A 23121-nucleotide genomic window follows, 5' to 3' on the forward strand; every position below is an offset into this window, starting at 1 on the left:
TCTGAATTCCAAAGTTTGTTTGTTTTAATTATGCACCCAACCAAATGCATAAAATTTCACAAAATGAGTGTAGTGAAAATGTCATCTGTTCTATTTTTAGACTGAAATATGGAGCTCTTAAAAGCAAGGCTGTCATAAATTTTCACACTTAGGGATAAGATGACTTCTAACCAGGGGGAAAAACATTCACACACCCAGATCTAACAGTGGTAAACAGTTTTTATTCAGGCAATGAAACATGGAAAAAATATATTAGTAATCATTATAATAATTTCATTTGTGTGAGTATAACTTTTACAAATATTTACCTGACATATAAAAGGGAAAGTACTGTGCATATAAAATTTATGTAGATGATTATTCCACACAACACAATCCTGACAGCAGTAGTCAACGCAGCTTCGCTCCTACAGAAGAGAGGCTCCTCACACATGTCACGGCACCCGAAGGGACACAGCGGAAGCAGATGTGCAGCTGATGTTTATTTGTTGGCACGTGAGTACAAATGGGTAGCTATTGGCAAATACACACTTGCTAACAGCAACACTGAAAGGTTTACTGCTACCTCTGAGGTTTAAAAGGAATGCTTGGACCCTGTCGCACTGGGTGACAAGGACCATGTAGAGGATGCGCGTGTGGTGGGTAACCTGCAGGCTGCCCTGTACCTGGACTGGGGGTGGCTTCGGAGTTCAAATTGGTATATGTCCACGTGGAAATTATTCACAGAACATCGGATAACAGTGTGACTAGGACATTCTTTGTGTATATTTCAGATACCACTAAAAGGCAGAGGGGGACAAGTGACACCTTCACAGCTCTACAGTGAAGAATGGGTACAGGGGAGGGTTTAAGCCACACCTCGGCTCTGTGCCCGGCCTCCTCCAAATGAGCTGAAGAGCAATAGGGACTTGCCCCAGGCCAGTGTCACACGCACCACTTCCTATTAGAACTATAACCAGAATATAGAGATATATGTAATAGCTGTAACCATATTATAGTTAATAAAGTCATTCCTTAGGAATCTTGTTTGTCCAAATCTAACTGCATGCTAAGAGGCACAGAAATGGGATTGCAATTTGGACGAAGAACTACGGAAAGTGCAATCTTTAGTCTCCAGGATGCTGGCTCTGGGCACGCGGGCATGGGTCTTCACTGGAAATGCTGCCTCTGACATCATCTTCCAGAGGAGACCCTTAGAGAGAAGCATCTACCGTATTGATTCCTTTACCTTCACTATGCGGGAGACTTGAGGTTTGAATGATACATGCTTTCCTAAAGCCACTGGAATCTGGAGGCTAGTCAAACCTTTTTTGGACAGAAGTCTCCTCAAAATGCTACTTTATTAAAATCTTTGAAGAAGATGACTTCTTAGACCTTTGGCTTGGCATTCTGGGATTCCCAGACTATAGTCTATTTTTTAATAAGCAAATAATAATCTGTTATCTTTTAAATTCTTTAGAATATATACATCTTTACTTTAAAATCCTTTGCCTGAATCATTTACTCTTTCAACAACTAGTTTCTCTCTTCCCCACCAGAGGATAAAGTAAGAAACTTGAGTCCCAGAGCAAGCTTGCAAGGTCACGAGACTACAAAAGGACAGTTATGAATGACTCAGGAGATGGCTACTGGTTGTAGTGCAGAACCAGAGGAAACAAACAGGGACCTTAGGAGCTTCTGCCCCACCGAAAAAGAGCGTCCTGAGTCATCCCCAAGCATGGCATACCAGGCTTACCGATGCCTGCTCTTTAAAACTGTATTCTGAGCTGTAGAGCCACTGCCGAGCCTTCTGTTACCTGACTTTATTTCAAAAGACTGCTTCACTTTGGCTGCTCGGTCAGCCCAGGAACGTTCGGGGCACTTGAAGCCCCCATTTATAAATAGCACTAATTCAGGGCTGTCTAATAAAGATCTAAGTCTCGGTGTGAGGGTTGCACAAAGTGTGGGACAGGAAGGAAGGGTAACTGGCTGGAGAAAACTCAGCTTGAGCTAACCTCCAGAATGAAACGCACATCTCCCCTTAGATTCCATATCATTCTGGAAGGCTGCCAGGTCCTCAGAGTTTTTCACCATCATGTGCTTCTGCACTTCCTAATTTGGGCTGGGTCTGAAGAAGCTAGAAACCACGTGAGAAAACTAGGCTTCTCAATATTTCCAGAACAGTTTTAAAGAACAAAAGGTTTGGGCAGGTCACTGGCTTCCAGGAGTTTCTCCAAATAAAAGTAAATCTCAGGAGGTCTGACTTTAACGCCCAGCCAACCAAGTGACAAACTGTTCAGCCTGTCTTATGCTGAATCTTCCCATTAAAATACTTGTAGATAAAGACTATCTATCTACACTTTGGCAAAGTAAAAAAACTTAAGAAATGGCTCTGGGTTCAGAGTCTCAGGCAGACCGATCACCTAATGCACCCAGACCTATCTTCTTTTCACCTCCCCTGCACGCTCTTATTAACAGGGCTTAGTATTGCCGACCTGTCATGGCTCTCCATGAAAAGCAGAATTCCAGGCTACATTCTTACTCTTTAGAATTTTGGAAGTTTTTTTTTTCCTTTTGCTTATTTTTAAAGAAAAACAAACATACATCTTTCTGCCCAGGATATTCTCTTGATTTGCCAGCTGAACAAGCTACATTTTTATTCTTGTTGGAGAATATCTGTCTGTTAAATGAGGAGGAAGCACATTCCCTCATAACGGCCATAGCTGAGAAGCCAGTGGTGAACACAAATTAACCAGGGCCCTTTCATGGTCCTTGTGCAGCAACCTCATTCACTGGGGTCTTCTTAGGGGGTCTCTTCCACCAGCGTGCTAGGAAAGGATTGTCGTCACCTTGGTTTTAACACACAGCTATTTTTTGTATATACCAAAGAAGCCTAAATGGAGGACTATGGATTTAGAATGGAGACCACTCTAAGCCTTTCATGCTTAATACAGATCGATATAAAACAAATAAACATGAATATCTCATTAAAACACAGCAGCAAAAAAGGTATAGCAACATTTCTTTCTGCAAAATGCAAAGTTAATTTCCCTAGTAGTGGAGGACCAAGAGAAATCAGTTCCACCAACTGGAGACACTTGTACTTCATTGATACTGTGACTGTAGCACAGCACTCACATTGAACCACACTGACTGCTTTCAAAGCCCAAATGATTGTCAAGTCACTTCTCCAACTACAGACCATTTCTATTGTTCTTTTTTGTACAAAATATTAAGACAGTAGGCTTTAAAATACAGCCTCAGCACCAATTACAATAAATACATATTGGTAAGACATGACTTCTAGCTTTAAAAGACATTAGGGACCTCCCTGGGGCTAAAGATTGCACCCATGTAAATAGTACACTGCTAAAGAAAAATGCATTTTTAAAGATCTACAGAGGTTCTCCACTAGGCACAATTCATTGCTGAAGTTGGATCATGCAAGTTTTACAAGAAAGGTACAAAAACGTACACGTACTGAATACAGTGCATGTCACCATGAAGACATTCAGGGTGTAAGATTAAGACAAAAGAGTGCGTTCAAACACTGCATGGATTTGGTTTTGCCTACCAAATGGAAGGGACTTCACTAGAATTACATGGAAAGTTTCCCTCTTGGGGTTAATAGCCTCATCACTTGGAGAGGAGCCTAAGGAATTTGGTATTGTGAATGTGGCTCTGCTCCCTGCACTCTTCTCCTCCAGGATTCAAACGCCCTTTGTTTAACACTATGCAGAATGTGCTGATTTTTGGGGTGGTTCACATGATTTTTATAGCTCGTTTTGTCAAAAAGTCTACTAAGTTTGAAAGGATTTTTTGCCTTAAGAAAAAAAAAATCCAAAGAACAATGTATAACACTTGTAAAAAACAAAAAACAAAAAACACTGTTTCTCCACCTTATAATTGCTATCGGGGTTACAGTTACCTTTTAAATAAAGGAGACTGCCTAAACCTTTTACAAGTAGATTTTCTTTGCATATTTCAATTAGAAAGATGATGAAGGGTCAATATTGATTTTCTAGCAACAAATAGAAGCAGAGTAAACTGAACTGCTCTGGGACAGACTTGCCAAACCCTGGCTTTGAGGGAGCCCCATTAGCACTGCTCTTCATGCAGCCTGAGGCCTGACCCCAAAGGGCACACCTGTCAAGGCTTAGGAGTGTCCAAATACCAGGGCAACGAAACACTGTGGCAAAAAGTCTTCCCCTGACTCTACGGTCTTTGCACCTTCAATTCCCCAAATTCTGAGGTTGGCATCCAGAGCCACAACTCTATTTCAAAACAGGGTTTTACATTTATGGAAATATGCTCTTCTGTGGAGAAGCTCTTATTTGACTATGGTTCAGAGAAAAAACCCCCAGCAGCATATATAAACGTGTGTGTGTGTGTGTGTGTGTGTAGAAATGGGCACTCAGAGTCCCTCCTTGTTTAAAAACTAGAAGTAATAAGAGGCCAAGTTATTTTCCCTCTCAAATAAAACCATTAATGTTGAATGCTAGATTTAAAAGATGAAATAAATAGGTCACCAAAAAAGTTCAGACAGGTGGTAGACAGAAGATGATCCCAAATAGTAGCCACAAAATCCCAAATGCAAATTGCTTAGAAAAGAAAAGATGATTTTTACAAATAGACTAAAGATGGAGAACTCACAACCCCAAACTTGGCGGCCTGTCTGACCAAACCTGTCAGTGGACAGCTCTCAGACGTCACTCCTTCCCGGACTGTGCGATGCTCTAGGGCTCCTTCTAGGGCTGTGGTGTTGGCAGCAAAGCGGGACAGGCAGCAGTAGGCATGTGCTTTTTTAAAGTTTTTTTTTTTTTTTTTTTTCTCTGCAAAGGGACAATTATTCCTGGATAAGGCAAGATAACTGTGGTTACAAGAAAAGCAGCCAGATGCAGACCTGCTGAGCTACCAGGGCGGAAACTCAGTCAGTTTTCCCCAGCTTCGCAATCAGCTCATCGCAGATTTTTGTTAGTTCCTCGATTTCTTGGTTCTGAAAGACAAATGGCATAGTGATGTAGGCCATTCTGCATCCTGAGATCCAGGCAGTGACAATTAAATAGTTCCAAGACTGGCTACACTCTGCCTCAAGATCCTAGCTCAATGGTTCAAAACTCTTCTATGTCAGGGCTCTTTAAAGAAAGGGAAACTTCTCCCCTGAAAAATGTTCATCTGTTCAAGTCATGCTCCAGTTGAGTCAGGGGATGAGGGTAACCACTGGTCCTATGCACCTTGTTCGTAAATTTTCTTATCATAGAAATTACCTGTGATGCTTGTTATCTGAGGCCCCACTCAGCCCCTTGGCCCCTTGATCTGTGATTCTGCAGTCTGAGTATCCTAGGGAATACTGCCTAGGGGTTAGCAAACCCCATGATAGTCACTCTTGCCCTAGCTGAATGGATGCAGTAAGAAAAACCACTAGAGGCACACAAAAAAAATGAAGTCCAAGAATCACTGAGTAGTGCAAAAGAGGGACCTGATTTTTATTTACCTACACCAGAATTTCTCAACCGTGGAACCACTTTGGGCTGCGTTAGTCTTTGTTATAGGGACTATCCTGTGCATTGTTAGATGTTCAGTAGCATTTCTGGCCTGTATCCATGAAATGCCAGTAGTATCTACCAGTTGTGACAACTAAATATACTTCCAGACATTGCCAATGTCCTTTGGAGGGTAAAGTTGCAATCAGGAGGCATGATGGCTTCATATATCACATAAAAAACAGGGGCACCTGAGTGGCTCAGTCAGTTAAACATCTGCCTTCGGCTCAGGTTGGGGTCCTGGGACTGAGCCCTGGCAGGCTTCCTGCTCATGGGGAGTCTGCTTCTCTCTCTTCTTCCCTCTGCCCCTCCTACTGCTTATTCTATCTCTCTAATAAGTAAATAGAATTTAAAAAAAAGAAAAAAGAAAAAAAAAAGTAGCCTCAGAGCCTAAGTATCTGGTCCCCTAAACTTTACTTAATGCAATTTCCTCTGCATCCTGCCTGGGGATGTTTCCTATTCATATGTTTGGGAATTAAGGGGTTGCCTTGTTTGTGTTCACCTGAATCAATTCCCAGAGGAGCTGGATCAAAGTGTCTGGGTAAAAAAACAAGGCTTATCTCATCTGAATCCACTACAAGCTAGCCACTGCCAAGGAAGAAGACCAAGTGTCTCTCTGGTCACACCACACCCCTCTGGGTACCTTCTGCTGAAGGGCTCTCTCCAAGGACTCCACCTTCATCTGCTCCTTCCGGAGTCCAGCGTGCAGAGCTGCGCTCTCAGCCTTTGCTTTTGTTCGAACCTGAGCAATTTCTTCATTGGCTCTGTTCGTGGTGTTTTGTTTGCAGAATCAAGGGACGAGAAGCACATGGTTAGTCACCAGTCAGAGCTAAGGAGTCAAGATACTAACCGCTGACATTTGTGAAACAGACTAAAGGAAATGACATGATCACAGAAAAATCGGTGACCTGAATTGTTCAATTGAAATTTATAAATATTCAATTTGCACACAACTGCTAAGGAAATTTCCAAGGTAAAAACCAGTGGTAGAATTAACCTCATAGGCCATAGTGAGATTGAAATTTCTATGTCACTAGAAAATGGACTTACATGACAGTTTCTACAGCAATCTTAGATTTTTTTTTTTTAACCTAGGACAATAGCAGGCAGGGTCATCTGTGGGATTAACAGAGCTAAATAGTCAGGACACTCTCCACTGACATCTATGACACTAGAACTAAAAAGTGACTTTATTAACGAGATACAAAAGAAATTTTTAAAACTATACATGGCAATTGATAAATAGCCAATTAATTGATGAAAGGATGCTAAAAACCCATTAGTAGTCAAAGGTATGCAAATTTAAATAATAAACTTTTAAAATTTATCAGGTTGGCAAATATTAACCAGGATGATCTTATTCTATGATGGCCGAGATGCAAGGAAACAGACAGGATCACCTGCTGATGGGGAAATGAAAACTGGCACTGTCTGTGGAAGGGGATATGGCTGTAACTATTATGATTTAAAATGCATACATCTCTCCGATGTTTATAGCAGCAATGTCCACAATAGCCAAACTGTGGAAGGAGCCTTGGTGTCCATCGAAAGATGAATGGATAAAGAAGATGTGGTTTATGTATACAATGGAATATTACTCAGCCATCAGAAATGACAAATACCCACTATTTGCTTCAACGTGCATGGGACTGGAGGGTATTATGCTGAGTGAAATAACTCAAACGGAGAAGGACAAACCTTATATGGTCTCATTCATTTGGGGAATATAAAAAATAGTGAAAGGGAATAAAGGGGAAAGGAGAAAAAATGAGTGGGAAATATCAGAAAGGGAGACAGAACATGAGAGACTCCTAACTCTGGGAAACGAACAAGGGGTGGTGGAAAGGGAGGTGGGTGGGGGTTGGGGGTGACTGGGTGACGGGGCACTTGATGGGATGAGCACTGGGTGTTATACTATATGTTGGCAAATTGAACTCCAATTTAAAAAAAATATGTAAAAATAAATAAATAAATAAAAATGCATATATCTTCTGATCCAGCAAGTCCCCTGAAGTAACATATCCTCAGCAATATTCCCACTTTTCACAACTGTGTGCACAAGGATGTCCACTGCAGCATTGTTTACAACAGAAAAAAGTATGAAACTATCTAAATGGAATAATATATAATAAAGGAATGGAATAGTCCTACAACCTAATAAAAATAACTAGACTGAGCAACCATTTGCTTCGACATGGAAAATGGCCATGATGATATACTACTAAATGAAAAAGGAAATTTGTATTTTATGACTCTGAAATTATGCAAAAAAAAAAAAAAGTCTGAAGCCATTCTGGGTAGTATCTGTAAAGGCACAAAGAAAAATCTGGAAGGATTCACAATAAACCTTTGATAGCAGTACCTCTGGGAGTGAGAATGAGAGAAGGGAACTTGAAATGTTTTACAAATATGGAGATAGCAAAATGTACAAGTAGGTATTACTTTTTAGTTAAAAAAATAAAGTTGGAAGCATTCTTCAGACCATTCCTCAGGATAAATTCCAAATGTGCTGGATTTAAGAGTTAATTAAAAAAAAAAAAAAAAAAAAAAAAAAAAAAAAGGCCAAAAAAGTACCAGAAGGAAAACATGGGAGAACATTTTAAATTCAGCCCAGAGAAGAGTTTTGTTACCACAACAGCAAATACTGAGTAAAAAAAAAATGACTGTGGGATGCCTGGGTGGCTTAGCGGTTGAGCGTCTGCCTTTGGCTCAGGGCGTGATCCTGGGGTCCTGGGATTGAGTCCCACATTGGGCTTCCTGCGAGGAGCCTGCTTCTCCCTTTGCCTGTGTGTTTCTGTCTCTCTCTGTGACTCTCATGAATAAATAAATAAAATCTTTAAATAAAAAAATTTCACTATATAAAAATTCTTATATATGAAAAAACTCTAGAAACCAAAAGATAAACTAGAAAAATAACTCACAACTCATATCACAAAGGGGCTAGCACATAAATATGATAATATATTTTTATATATAATATATAAACTGACAATAGAAAACCAGGCAAAGAATACAGTGATTCATGGTAAAGCAAGTATGCCTATAGACAGTTGCTAAAATATGTTCAATTTTACTAGTAAGATAAACACAATCAAAACTACTTTGAATAAAAATGTTCTATTAGGTTTATCAAAAAAGAAAACGCTCAGCATTTGAGCGTCTGCCTTAGGCTCAGGCATGATCCTGGAGTCCTGGGATCAAGTCCCACATCGGGCTCCCTGCATGGAGCCTGCTGCTCCCTCTGCCTGTGTCTCTGCCTCTTTCCCTCTCTCTGTCTCTCATGAATAAATAAATAAAATCTTTAAAAAAAAGAAAAGAAAAGAAAAGAAAAGAAAAGAAAAAAGAAAACCCTAACTAAAGTGAAATACCACCTTTATCTATTGTTTTTGTAGAAAACTAAAAATTTGATCTGTTGGCCAAGCTGTAGGGAGAAAAGAAGCTCTCATACTTCATGTAGGGATACACTGATAAACGTTGAAGGAGGGCAATTTGACAATATTTATCATAATTACAAATTCATATTATTCTTTGGCTGAGCACAATTCCTTTTCCTGCATACAGATAACTCACATGCACACCAAATGATAACCATCCAGGGCTCCTTACTGCAGCCCTGTTTGTAGTGGGTGATAAATAACCTGAGTGTCCCATAGGAGAGGTGACTAGTTAAATTACACAGCTAAATGAGAAAAGTTAGGTATGCTGTCATCTGCATGACAAAGGGAGAGTCTCACATTAAAAAAAACCGGGAATCACGTGGTATGATAGAGGTGTTGGTTAAGGCCATTGCTGTGTGATATATAAATACAGCAAATCAACAGGTTGTACCTTAAACTTGCACAATGTTATGTGTTAATTATATCTCCATAAAGCTGGGGAAGGGGGAGAAGGGGAAAGAGTAATCTGTAAGGACTGGAGGAACCAATGGCCAATTACGGGGGGGTGGGGGGGTGAGGAAGGTGGCGGGGGGGGGGGGGGGGCGGAATCGAAGGGGGGGAGAGATGTATCTTTTTCTTCTTTTTAATGTTTGAACCATGTGAAGATTCTACCTATTCAAAATTTAAATAATAAACACCCCCCCCCCCTGGAGTTGCCAAACAAGGTTGAAGGTTTTTTGGCCTTTTTCAATCTTCCCACCACATCAAGGACTGTGAAATAGATCCTATGGCGAGCTCTCACTTGTCTAGTTTTTCTTCTGCATGTATCTTCAGAGCCTGGTATCGCTGTTCCTCTTGTTTAACTCTGGCTAAGTAATCCTGAGCACATTTTTTCAAGGCTTCTTCATTCTGTTCCAAAGTGACAATTTAAAAATAAAAGAAACTGGTCATTTTTCTTCTATTAGTGACAAACGGTGTACCAGAGTTTTCATTTTTTTTTCATTTTTTTAAATGAGAAAACCTAATTAATTCAGATGCCTTTAAGTTATACTCCATGATAATTCAAAACAGGCACAAATAATTCTTACTGAAGAAATTCTAGATAATTTCTTCATGTATAAATTTTCAAAACACAGTAAGGTTCAGTTATACCAATACACCCACAGTTTAGGGAGGCTATGATTCAAAAGTCAATGGCAGGGGTGCCTGGCTGGCTCAGTCGGTAGAGCGTGACTCTTGACCTTAGGGTTGTGAGTTCAAGTCTCACGTTGGGTGTAAAGAATACTTAAAAAAGAAATCTTAAGAAAAAAAATTCAAAAGTAAATGGCAATCTGGGTCTCATTTTAGGTAAATTGGCCATTCTCATTTTTATTTTACTATGAAAAAAAGAGAATGTTCACACTATAAATGTGTCCTACTGATGGTGTGCAACTAAGGTGAACCAATATGCCCACTTATATCTAAATTTGAAACACTAATGTAGCCTGAATTTTTCAGTGCTAAATGTTTCCTTTACTATTATTAAGTTAAATTGGTGAATTATCAAAACAATTTCTAGAATTCTCCTAAGGTCTGAGGGTTTCACACCTCTTATGCTCCATGCCACACGCTGGCTGTGGCCTGACCCAGGAGGGCAATGACCAAGACACACCACCTGGTGGGCCAGATGCCTGAACAACTGCAGAAAGAGAAAAAGGTAAAGAAAACCGAGGCCAGTAGTATCTCAGTTCCAACCCCCTATTTAGGAGGGCACCCACACCTCTGGCATATATGTTTAAAGATCCATTACCAAGAAAATACACTACCAAGGAGAGAAAAGGACATGCTACCTTCTTGAACCCTTCCAGAACGCCTTTCAGGTTCTCATATCTCCTGAAGAGATCAGAAAGGGACCTTTCCACAGAATTAAGGTCAGCCAGGGCCTGCTCCTTCTCCATGGTCAGTTGTTGGAAGCTTTTCTGAGAGGTCATACTTGTCCTCTGTTCATCTTCTGTGAACCACAATAAAAAGTAATGGCGTATTCATAAAACAGATGGTTATCAGCTGCCCTCTGTGAGCTAACCTGTATTCTTGGTGGAGTGGACCCAGCAGTGCACATAACAAAGTTCCTCCTAAGAATTTACGTTAGTGGGGGATCCAGATGGAGACAAGTGATGGGGAAAAACCCAAGCAGACCAAGAAGGGCAGGCTTCCTTTTTTACATAGAGTGGTCTCTCTGAGAGAAAAGATTTGAAGAGGGATGTAAAGGAGCTGAGGGCAGTAGCCATGCAGCTACCCAGGAGGAGAACGCTCCAGCAGAGGAACAGCTTTGGCAAGGGCCCTACACTGGTAAGGCATGAGGTGATGTGGACTGCAGAAAGCATGATTTCAGCACTTTAATAGACACTTAGGCAGTCAGTCCTGATGATATTGGTTACAGTTATTTCTAAATTCAATGCAGGAGAACCAACTCCTATCGTTTCATAAAAGGTACCAGTGCACCTGATACAGGGAAAAGTACACTCACAGCACAGTAAGGACACTGCACCCAGGGGATACTAATGATATGCTGAGGCCATCAACACTCTGGGTGTCAGGTGGAAGGCTTATCACAGAATTCAAGCCTTTGCTAGCCTCTAAAATGAACCTAACTACAGCTGATCCTTATTATCTGCAGACTGTGTATTTGTGAATTCATCTACTTGCTAACATTTATTTGTAAACCCAAAATCAATACTGTGGTGCATTCCCAACTGTCCGCCAAGTGGCAAAAAATGTGAGTCACTTGATATGCACATTTTCCAGCTAAGGTTGAACAGGGCAACACTCTGCCTTCTTGTAGTATCGTGATTTCTGCATTTTTGTGCTTTCTGTTGATGATTTTGCTGTTTAAAATGGTCTAAGTAGGGATCCCTGGGTGGCGCAGCGGTTTGGCGCCTGCCTTTGGCCCAGGGCGCGATCCTGGAGACCCGGGATTGAATCCCACGTCGGGCTCCCGGTGCATGGAGCCTGCTTCTCCCTCTGCCTGTGTCTCTGCCTCTCTCTCTATCTCTCTCTGTGTGTGTGTGTGACTGTCATAAATAAATAAAAAAAAATTTAAAAATAAATAAATAAATAAATAAATAAATAAATAAATAAATAAATAAATAAATAAATAAAATGGTCTAAGTATAGTGCTGAGTACTGCTAGTACTTCCAAGTCTGAGAAGGCTGTGATGGGCCTTATGGTGAAAATGCCTTCATCAGATAATCTTCATTCGGGCATCAACTTTGGCACTGGGGGCCATGAGCTCGATGTTAATGAATCAACATTACATAGGATGTCTTTAAACAAAAATATACATAAGACAAGGTTATGTATTGACAAATATGTGACCAGAGGCCTGCAGGCCTGTCACTCTGTATTTCCCCTAAAGCAATGGCTCAGTAGCATTTCCATCTGTGGCTAATTCAGTGTTTGTGGCAACTTTGTAGAACAGAGCCACTGCAAACAGTGAGAATCAACTGGATCTAAGTGATGGACAAATGGAAGCCTGTATTCTGATTTGAAAATCATCTATGGAACCAGGGCACCTGGGTGGCTCAGTTGGTTAAGCGTCTGCCTTGGGCTCAGGTCATGATCCCAAGGTCCTGGATAAGCCCCACGTTGGGTTCCCTGCTCATCGAGGAGCCTGCTTATCTCTCTCCTTCTTCCCCTCCCCACGTTCATGCGTGCTCCATCTTTCCCTGTATCAAATAAATAAATAAAGCCTTTTTTTTTTTTAAAATCATCTATGGAACCTATGGTTCACACCAGAGGAAAAAAAAAGTCCAGGGGCGCCTGGGTGGCTCCACTGGCTAAGCATCTGCCTCTTGGTTTCAGCTCAGGTCATGATCTCAAGGTTGTGAGATAAAGCCCCAAACTGGACTCCCTGCTCAGCTCAGAGCCTGCTTGAAATTCTTTCTCTCTCTTTGCCCCTCCCCTTGCTCGTTTGCTCTCTTTCTCTCAAATAAGCAAATAAAATCTTTTAAAAAATTGTCCTTACCAATCATTTGGGCAATGGTCTTTTCATATTCAGCCACAATTTTCCTTTAAAAAAAAATATATATATATATTATTGGAAGAGAATTTTCCACGGAAGTTGGAGAAATGCTGCCCCAAACAATTAAACACATTAACAAAAGAACATCTGAGTGTGGTATATAATGTCTGATGAATATTTGAACGATGATGTTCAAATGAACAAATTTATGTAATCCAGTTATCTGTTTGGGTCTTTTTTATATTAATGTGAGATTTGTTAATGTTCAAAAAGGTTTTTCTGAAGATTTTATGTTTAACAAGCCTTTCATTATAGAAACTGACTTCACTTTTTCTTTGCACCTCATGTAAATGACCTCATTCTGCCTGGACAAATCAATCTTTCACAAAATAAGTGAATGAAATTCTTGGGGTTCTTCCTAAGAAGCCCGATCTGTTCAGAAGTTCAGGCCTTCCTGGCCCCAATCCACACTTTTGGGCAGTTTCTGCCCTCTGATTCAGTTTTATTTTATTTTTAAGTTTTATTTTTAAGTTTTATTTAACTGTTGTAGTTCCAAAAGCATTTCAGTTATTCAAAGACTTTAAAGATCACCCTGTCATGTTAATCTTTCTTTTTGGGCAAAGTGCAATGGAGTTTCCCTGACCCTGTCCAAATAAGAAGAGTGCTCTTCCCTGGGACCCCCAGCGAGAAGTGAGGGCTTCCCTGCCCCTCAGTGGTGGTGCCCATTACTTGGATCCAGGTTTCTTCTGGCGGCTACTGTAAGCTAGGGGGTTGTTGCTTCCTCTCTGCCACATCCAGCACGGAACCTCACGCCCAGCAGATGCTCAAAAAGCAAGTAATACAAGAGCTACAAATTAGAGTGAACATATTTAAAATGTTTCTTAATCATTCAAGAGCTGACCGAACAAGTATATAAATTATGCTTTTTTCTTCTTAGATGCTATCTTTAGTTATTTCACAGCTTTGAACTCCCCTTTCTAGGGAATGAGCAGCAAAAAGAAAAAGATTTCAATTTTAGGTCAGTTGATTTTGTTTCCTATTAACATGCTTTTTATAATCTATTTGGTGGTCATGAAATTTGAAGCCATCATGCATAATTGATTTTAGAAAAGTACTATGACTACTGACTTTATATGTCAATAAATCTTATTATTCTGTAGTTTAAATGGATTTTTTTTTTGCACAAATTGATGTCTCTTCAAAAGATTAAGAATTATGCGAGTTCTGCTTATTTGTAATGTTCTCAACAACCCACAAAAAGCTACGGCATTTGAGTAACTGGTCAACAACACTCATGAAAAGACACTGTCAATCACATATTAAGGTGCAAATACCAATGCCCTCAAGTTCTCAACAGTTGGTTTTGTGGTATGCAAATACTTTCATCACTACATTTATATAAAGTATAATAATGCATAAAAGTCTCCAACCCAAACCTCCCATCTAACCTCATCTCCAAAACTTCTTGTCGGGTTTCTTCGTATTTTTTCTTCCATTCATTTGCTTCAATTTCCTTAGTGATTATCTAAATTATAATAGAGATAAAGTGTGGTTTTACCTACTGAATCTATCACAGTTTGAATTTAAGATTGGAAACTGAAAACACATAACTAGGTCAATCCCAAGACATTTAAGCTACATTAGGAATATAAAGCCTCAAAATCTACATATAATGCTCACAAGCATTTGGAAAAATGTGCTCTCTGCCACATAGGATGGTGGAAATGTAACCACCGAAACAGAGGCAAACAGAACATCTCCCAGGAAAATTCAAAGTGATAATCACAATCCCTGTAAATTTTACCCGGGCCCAGGGTCTGGCTCTCAGCTCTGCAGGCCCAAAACCATGACTGGGATAGGACACCAAAAGAAGAGCCATCAGCCTAGAAGAGACTCACCCTAACCAAAGTAGTAATTTTAGGATATGAAATGAAGCATTAGTGTGACCAGCACATTCTCCTTCTATAGAGATTTCTGATTGCTTGGTAAGAATGGAGTCACAACTAGGGCTCAGAGTTCTAAGCCTCCAGCCAGAAGGCTTGCTCATCAGACCAGAACCCATATCCCTATCTGGGATGGCCTTACTAACTGGAAAGAAATACTATAAACTCATTACCTCAAACTCCATGTGCCTTGACAGAGCTTAGAGGGACATCCTTTTATTATACTTCTCTCTAATTGGTACATTCTTTATTTTGATGCCTTTAATCAGAATAGAATCAAGAACCTAGCAGCCAAGGACACCTATATGGCTCAGTGATTGGATGTCTGCCTTTGGCTCAGGGCATGATCCTGGGGTCCTGGGATCAAGTCCTGCATCAGGCTCCTTGCAGGGAGCCTGCTTCTCCCTCTGCCTGTGTCTCTGCCTCTCTCTCTTTCTGTGTCTCTCATGAATAAATAAAATCTTAAAAAAAAAAGGAAAGGAAAGGAAAAAGAACCTAGCAGCCAGACCGTCTGCTTCAGGTGACGAGGCACATTTTTGCTCTACTCTATTAGGCAGACATCTGATAGTTTTACTCTTGGGAGGAAGAAGATGTCATTTTCCTCACTGACAGGGACAGGCAGGCATCCTCGCCACTGCTCCTCAGTTCTGACAATGGAACCAGGTGACATCCATCATTATCAATCTAATGCTATTTTTTAAGCTTTAAAAGACTATATCTGAGGTTCTTTTTTCTTTTTTTTAAGATTTTATTTATTTATTCATAGAGACACAGCTAGAGAGAGAGAGGCAGAGACACAGGCAGAGGGAGAAGCAGGCACCATGCAGGGAGCCTGATGCGGGACTCGATCCAGGGTCTCCAAGATCACGCCCTGGGCTGCAGGCGGCGCCAAATCGCTGCGCCACCAGGGCTGCCCTTTTTTTTTTTTTTTTTAAAGATTTTATTTATATATCTGAGGTTCTTATCTACTCTCATGATATTATAATAACATTGCTACAGTAAGGAAATTCCCTTTTTAAGAGAAAAAAAGATGGAACCATCAAGAAACACACAAACCAAACACATAAAATACAGCATAGAAATATAATGGGAATGGATGGTAACTGATTAATAGCACGTGACGGCATCTTCTGTATTTTCTGATCACCCAATAAAGGCCTAGTAGTAAGCGATTTTGAGCAGAGACTGTTTAAGAGACGTAGTAAAGGAATTTAAGAGTTGACGGTTAGAGAATGGATAAAGGTGGGAAACAATTTTATATTATTGCAAGCGTAGAATTTAAGACATTTGTAAGCGTGAACACATATCTCCTGCTAAATGAAGGCACTGATTCAGTCACATACGTGGGAAGAGTTGGCAGAATTTGATATTTAAAAAACTTCAAGGCTGAAAGATAAAAAAGTGTTAACTTTTTCCCTAGGACACCAGAAAGTCGGGACTCTAGCACCAATGTGAGTTTTACAGGGAGCCTTTATACGAGCTACACAAGCTACAGGAAATAAGAACTTCCAGCCAGGAATAACTTAAGCCCAACAGAGATGGAATCTCCCTGTTGGCGCGTGGGCTTTACAAAGAAATGGAGTGCTAAGCAGACAGAACACCAAGGCCTTTACCTCTTCTCTTATGAGTGTGAGCACGGCTGTCTTATCTGATTCACTGAGGCAGATGCCATCCAGGGGGCTCTCCCCTTCACAGGCCACAGACACGGGGGCCTTCTCCATAGAGGACTCCAACAGGCCCTGAGGGGCAAGAAGTCACACTTAGTTCAGTCTTCAGCTTAACCCCAAATATTCTTCAATAACTTCCTCATTGCTCAATTGATTACAGTGATTAAAAACATATTTGAAGACAAAACAGTGGGGGGAAGCTTTCGAAAAAAAAAAAAATCAAATCCAGTTACAGCACTATCTAAAGGAAAAAGTATCCTAATGAATATGGGGCGGCGGCAGTGAGTTAACAACCATTTAAAACAGAGAGCCTGCAAAGTTTTCTTCGTATCTAAAAAGGAGAAAGTGTGATTATCACAGTGACCAGTCACCGAAGAATCACATGTATAAAAGAAAAAATGTCTCATTTTTCAGGTGTTTCTGGGGATGATGCATTCCATGTAACTTTTCCCCAAAAGAGTATCAACTTTTAAACATACTGATAACTTTGTATATCTCTTCATTCACATTGGATAGAAATGTTTCTAAAATGGACTAGTAACTTCCAGTCCTAAGGAAGTAGAAATGGCAAACATAACTGAATGCTGACTCCCTTACCCCAGAATGCTTCAGGGCCATCAGGAACTTCAGCTGCTCTGTAGTGACATTGGCCCTGGCGCATGATGCTGTCAAGTGTACAGTGTGATTGGTCCCTTTACAAAGTGGCCACATGTAAAGTCCTCTGGTATATTGTTGAACCAAGACTGAACAAAAAGGCCAAAGTCTACTTAGACCAGTAATTGTTAAACCTTTCATGTTCATTACAATTCACTCTTTCTCTAGAAAATGTTAAAAAATTCACACATAATTTTTGCATTTAGCCCAATACAGAAAACCCTACTGACAGGAGCCCACGGTCCCCCCAGAAACACTTTCTATCTTGGGGCAGATCTATCACTATAGCTAGACGCCACTCACCACAGGCAGCCTCAAACATAGCCCTGAATGACCCCCACCATCCTGGTACTAATTCTCTCGTGTAAGCTCCTCTCCGTGAGTCTAGGGTGGACCTGATGACTCACTCCTAAAGAGGCTACTTACAGTAAAAGCCATAGGTGAAATTAGTTTACAAAAAGACTCCAGCTTCCACATTGTGAGGAACTCTCTATGTAAAGGCCCATGTGCAAGGAACTGATGTCTCTGCCAACAGCCATGTGAGTTAACTTGGAAGTGGGTCCCCCCAAATTGAGTCTGGAGGTGACCACAGCTCTGGTCAGTACCTTGACTGCATGCAGCCTGTGTGCACTCAGTCAGAGGCATCCAGCAGAACTGCCCCAGGATTCCAGGGCCAGAAATGAGGACATAAGAAATGTTTCTTGTGGATAATGAATAAACTCCTGGACTTTGAGTCATCCATTAACTTCTTGTGCCATGCTTCTCCTCAAGAAGCTTTCTCATAATCTTGATTCCCACATAACTTGCCTACAGGGAGGAAAGACCCCAGGGCAAGCTGACACATTTGGTTCACTTTATCGTTAGATTTCTGATTCTAAATTAATACATTTTACAATCAGTCTTTTATATTTTTATTAGTTGAAGACAGAATCCTCAAGTCAAATCAACTCCAGGAAATAGTTCCCCTATGCCTTCTCTGATTCTCAAGTTAGCAAGATTTTAGGAAATAAGCCAAAAGATTTTTCTTAGTAAGCAAAGTATCAACATTTATTCTAGAGGTTAGCATCTCATTCATTTGTTGGGGGAATAAAGGAATTGTCTGCCAATATGCTCAACAATTTAATGTGTCTGGAAGAGGCAGCATTCTGAATTGGAGCCAGGTGATCAGACTTTAGATAGGGACAGATATATATCCAGGTGAGTGGCTTCTGTAGCCTGCAGACCTCCCCAGTTACCCCCTCCACCTGGCCACATCCTCTCACCTCACAGCTCAAAATATGACAGTTTACAAAAAGACTCCAGCTTCCACATTGTGAGGAACTCTCTATGTAAAGGCCTATGTGCAAGGAACTGATGTCAGGGAATTTATGGCTGTGGCCTATTTCAGCTGCCTTTTCAAGAACCCTAGGAATTAGCTTTTCACCTTCTTTAGTTCTTTATATAGCTTATTAAACAGCATAGAAAGCCTACAGAATCTACCATCACAGAGAACTGACCTGACAACCTCATCCTGGGCTGGTTAATCTATTATGTTTAATAAAGATGCTAACCCAATCAATCAGTCTCAACCTTTCTACTAAAGGGTCCTGTTCATGTCCACTAATCCCCTTTCCTTGAACATTTCCTTTGAATGTTCCCAAAGCATTCACAGCTGAGCCAAGAAAGACCTGTCTCTAGACCATGAAACTCAATGCTGTCCTGGTTGCAACTGGCAGTGAGCATGGATGCCACCACGTACAGCTCTTCTGCTCACTGCCTTGCAGTAAGACAATTAGCACCATTACTTTCTCACAGCATGCTGAGTTCATCCCATCTTTGATCTTTTTCTTAAAAGCTTTTATTATTAATCATGAAAGACACACACACACAGAGAGGCAGAGATACAGGCAGAGGGAGAAGCAGGCTCCATGCAAGGAGCCCTATGTGGGACTCGATCCCTGAGCCAAAGTCAGGTGTTCAACTGCTGACCAACCCAGGCATCCCCCATCTTTCATCCTCGAATCCACTGGAGTGTACCCCACCCCAGCCACTTCACTCTAACAGAGACACGCTTGGAAAAACCACATGAACTTAACTTTTAAGAAGTTTAAGACTTCCTAGAAAAATAAATTGACTTCTAATTGAAAAATGTCATAGACCAATAGCTGATAAGCAAACTGAGACTTAGTGCCCACCATTGACTGATCTCTGGACTTAGTTACTTTGGCCTGGATACGACCAACCGCCAGCAACAAGCTGCAACAGGAATGCACTTCCAAGAAACACAAGGGAGGCTTTCACAAGAGAATGCTACATTAACCAGACTTCTTTATTCAACGTTTTGAATAGTGCAGTTTCTCTATGCAATGTCTAATCCACACTCTAGGTAGTAGAAATTAATTGATTTCAGGAAGTTCCACTGGGGTTACTTTTAAAAGATCACAACATAGCAGCTGGCTCCAAAGACAAGTATTTTCTTTGTCGCTCACTCTGCACTCTTTTACTAGCAGCATCACCCCACCTGACAGTGGCCTAGTACTTTGCTGCTCCCATCTTTCATTTTACCACTTTCTTTTTTTCGTTTTTTATGTGTAAGTTCCCTTTTTAAAAAAAAATTTATTTATTTATTCATAGACACAGAGAGAAAGGCAGAGACACAGGCAGAGGGAGAGGGAGAAGCAGGCTCCATGCAGGGAGCCAGATGTGGGACTCAATCCCAGGTCTCCAGGATCACACTCCAGGCTGCAGGCGGCGCCAAACCGCTGCACCACGGGCTGCCCACCACTGACTTTCATCCTCATGACCACTCTGACGACAGCCATAGGTCCACTTATTTTATGGATGAAGAAGCTGAGAATCTGGAAGTTGAACCAGTCTGTAGTTGAACCAGTCTGTTCCCACAGCTGGGGAAGCCACCTAAATCTGCAATGGCACAGGCCAATGCTTCATCCACTCAACACAGCCTTCTTTGATCACCCCTCTTTGCTATTTTTATAGGATAAAAAAAAAATACAAGAAAGTGCTCCCTTAGTACTTAGAAAACTTCAAAAGGAACTGATTTCCCCAAGTGCACAAGCAGGCTCTTTGGTAGGACAGTGTATAGTTTCAGCATCTTGTGGGTGGGGATGGCAGGCATCCCTCTCTCTCACAGATGAGGAAAGTCAGGAGAAGCCCAGGAGTGGCTGTGCTGGGTTTAGGTGACCTGGCTCCCAGAAAAGTGATGTTGTCCAGAAACAAATGTCACTAACGTGTGAGGACAATGCTGCCAAGACCCTGTGTGTTTTGTGTATGTCTTTCTTCTGCTCATGCTCCTCCTTCACCCATCTATCTTTACACTTGCTCACCCTATGTCCTCTAGGGAATCACTACGGGTCTCAGCCTAACAGTGAGCCCTGAAAACAATTTACTGGGACATGCAATCTGCACTAAAAATGAAACAGAATAAACTAATCCTACAGCTTCAACTATCCTGTGTACTAAAGGCCATCACATTTTTAAAAAAAGATATATTTATTTATTTTAGAGAGAAAAAGAGGCAAAGGGAGACAGAGAGATAGTCTTAAGCACAACCCTGAGATCCCTTAACTGACTGCACCACCCAGGTGCCTCCTGGGTGGGCTTTAATAAATTTGAGGGCCAAGGTGCCTGGCGACTCTTGGTTTCGGCTCAGGTCATGATCTGGGGACCTGCGGATCTAGCCCTATGTTAGGCTCCATGCTCAACAGGGAATCTGCTTGAGGATCTCCCTCTTCCTCTGCCCCACACCTGCTGCCTCCACTCCCTGGCTCAGGTGCACACATGTGTACTCTCTAAAATAAATAAATAAATTTTGGGGTGCCTGGGTGGCTCAGTCGATCAAGCATCTGACTTTGGCTCAGGTCATGATATCATGGTCCTGGATCAAGCCCTGAGATGGGCTCCCTGCTCAGTGGGGAGTCTGCTTGTCCCCCTGCCCCTCTCCCTGCTTGTGCTCTCTCCTCCTCAAATAAAATCCTTAAGAAAATAAACAAACAAATCTTTAAAAATAATAATAAAGCCAATCCAGGCCTTTCTTGAACTCATTCTATGTATTTACTAGAACTGCCTCCTGGAAATATGGACTTAGAAACTTGTCCCACAGATGTCTCAAAGCCATAGATCTAAAAATTCTTCTACAATTCTGCACCTCTTTCTTAATTTGCTGATTCCTGTGTCCAGTAGAATTTTCTGTGGTAGGTGCTACGGTAGTAGCAGTCAGTCACGGTCTCTACCTTTTCCAAGCTTCTAGTGTTAGAAGGAAGAAAGGGAGAACAGGAAGTGACTCAAAGGGGCAGGTTTATGGAACTGAAAGTAATTCCATATGATAAGGCAAGAGTCAGATGTGTGAGATAGAGAAGAGACAGTGGAGGCTGGAGAGAAAAGCAGAGTCCCAGTGCAGAAAGCCTTGGCCACCAGAAGAGTCTGAACTTATTCTAAAGACAAGGGAAGCCAACCAAGAAGTTTAAGCAAAGAGTAACAAGATCAGTTTTGTATTTAAAACATTACCTTGGCTTATGTCAATGGATAAGAGAACAGCCTGGAAACAGGGAGACTGGTTAGGAAACTACTGCCATATTTAAAAAGACTGTTGACAGCCATGGGCTGGAGAAGTAGTAAGCGGATTTACAGTATATGGTACCTGGATGTAGAAACCACATATTTGCTTGCGGGGAATAAGGGGGAGAGAGGGGCCCAGGGAGACCCCGGGTTTGCACGATGGATTATCAGTAGCACTGACTACTCAGATGTTCAAGGAAGAAAACTTGGGTGGCTTTCACTAACTTTCTCTCACCACCATTTCACCCCAGCCACAATGCAAGTCTCCCAAGTCACCAAATAGTAAAGGTCCTACCTGATAAATATCTCTCAGCCTCCACCCCATCCTTTGAACTATTTGTTACCCAACATGATGCTCCTTACTTAAAGCCCCACGATAGTTCCCTACTGCTTCTACCATGAATTCCCAACCTCCTGGCACCAAGTCAATAGCTCCTGATGATCTGGTCCTCATCTACTGTAGACCACCTACTCATACGGGATTACTAACACTTCCACTTCCTTATAAAGCGCCTGCTTCTCACTCTTTGCCTTTGTTCAGGCCAACTCTGCTGCTTCACTGCTTTATCTCTCAAACTCCATTCTCTCTTTACAACTAAGTTCAAATGGAGGAACCTAAGACCACACCACCTTAACCAAGTGGTCATAGTTAATTCCACCAAAAATGGGACATGCTGAAAGCCACAGTGTCACTTCTGATGGATTTGTGCTCGAGATGCACAAACTGAATTTAATCATGAGGAAACACTAGATGAACCCAAATCGAAAGATTCTACAAAACAACTTCAAAAGTGTCAGGGTCAGGAAAGACAAAGACTGAAGAACTATCATAGATCACAGGAGACTGAGAACCCAAAAACTAAATTTAACATGGGATCCTGAGCTGGATCCTGCAACCAGAAAGAGGACATTAATGGGACAACGGACAAAATTCAAAGACAGCTTCTAGCTTAGATAATAACATGGTCATTGATTTTGGTAACTGGACTGTGATTATACAAAATGTTAACATTCAGGGAACATGGGTGAAAGATTTACAGAAATTCTCTGTACTATTTTTACAAGTCTAAAAAATGTTAACATAGTTTTGCTTTTAATGAGCTCAAATTCAGCCTCCCGGACACCTGCTGTGCAGGTGGTCAGCCTTGGCTCCCACAGCCCCTGGAACACATTAAATTACAACATTCACATAGTATCACTAGTTTCCATTTTGCATCTACTACTAACGAGGTTCAAAAGAAATACAATGCAAGCCATTGGTAATTTAAAATGTTTCAGTGGCCATTTAAAAAGTAAAAGATACAAGTAAAATTAATTTTAATAATGTACTTCAGTTAACCTAAGATATCTAAAACATGAGCATCTCAACATGTAATCAGTACAAAAAGTTTGAGACATTTTAT

General features: G+C 41.1%; 1 protein-coding gene across 13 annotated transcripts in view; it reads right to left on the minus strand.

Moving 5' to 3' along the window:
• Positions 1-201: 201 nt before the first annotated feature.
• Positions 202-23121, minus strand: part of TACC1 (transforming acidic coiled-coil containing protein 1) — a 119443-nt gene continuing 96523 nt past the window's right edge. For all 13 annotated transcript variants that reach the window (XM_038560034.1, XM_038560042.1, XM_038560038.1 and 10 more), the window contains 7 exons: positions 16457-16582; positions 14349-14425; positions 12904-12947; positions 10729-10889; positions 9702-9808; positions 6166-6286; positions 202-4975 (listed from right to left, as the gene is read on the minus strand). In XM_038560034.1, the coding sequence (XP_038415962.1) occupies positions 4907-4975; positions 6166-6286; positions 9702-9808; positions 10729-10889; positions 12904-12947; positions 14349-14425; positions 16457-16582 (705 nt within the window). In that variant the 3' untranslated portion in view covers positions 202-4906. The remainder of the gene's footprint in view (positions 4976-6165; positions 6287-9701; positions 9809-10728; positions 10890-12903; positions 12948-14348; positions 14426-16456; positions 16583-23121) is intronic.

This window comes from Canis lupus, chromosome 16 (assembly GCF_011100685.1).
Source record: "Canis lupus familiaris isolate Mischka breed German Shepherd chromosome 16, alternate assembly UU_Cfam_GSD_1.0, whole genome shotgun sequence".
Taxonomy (NCBI): domain Eukaryota; kingdom Metazoa; phylum Chordata; class Mammalia; order Carnivora; family Canidae; genus Canis; species Canis lupus.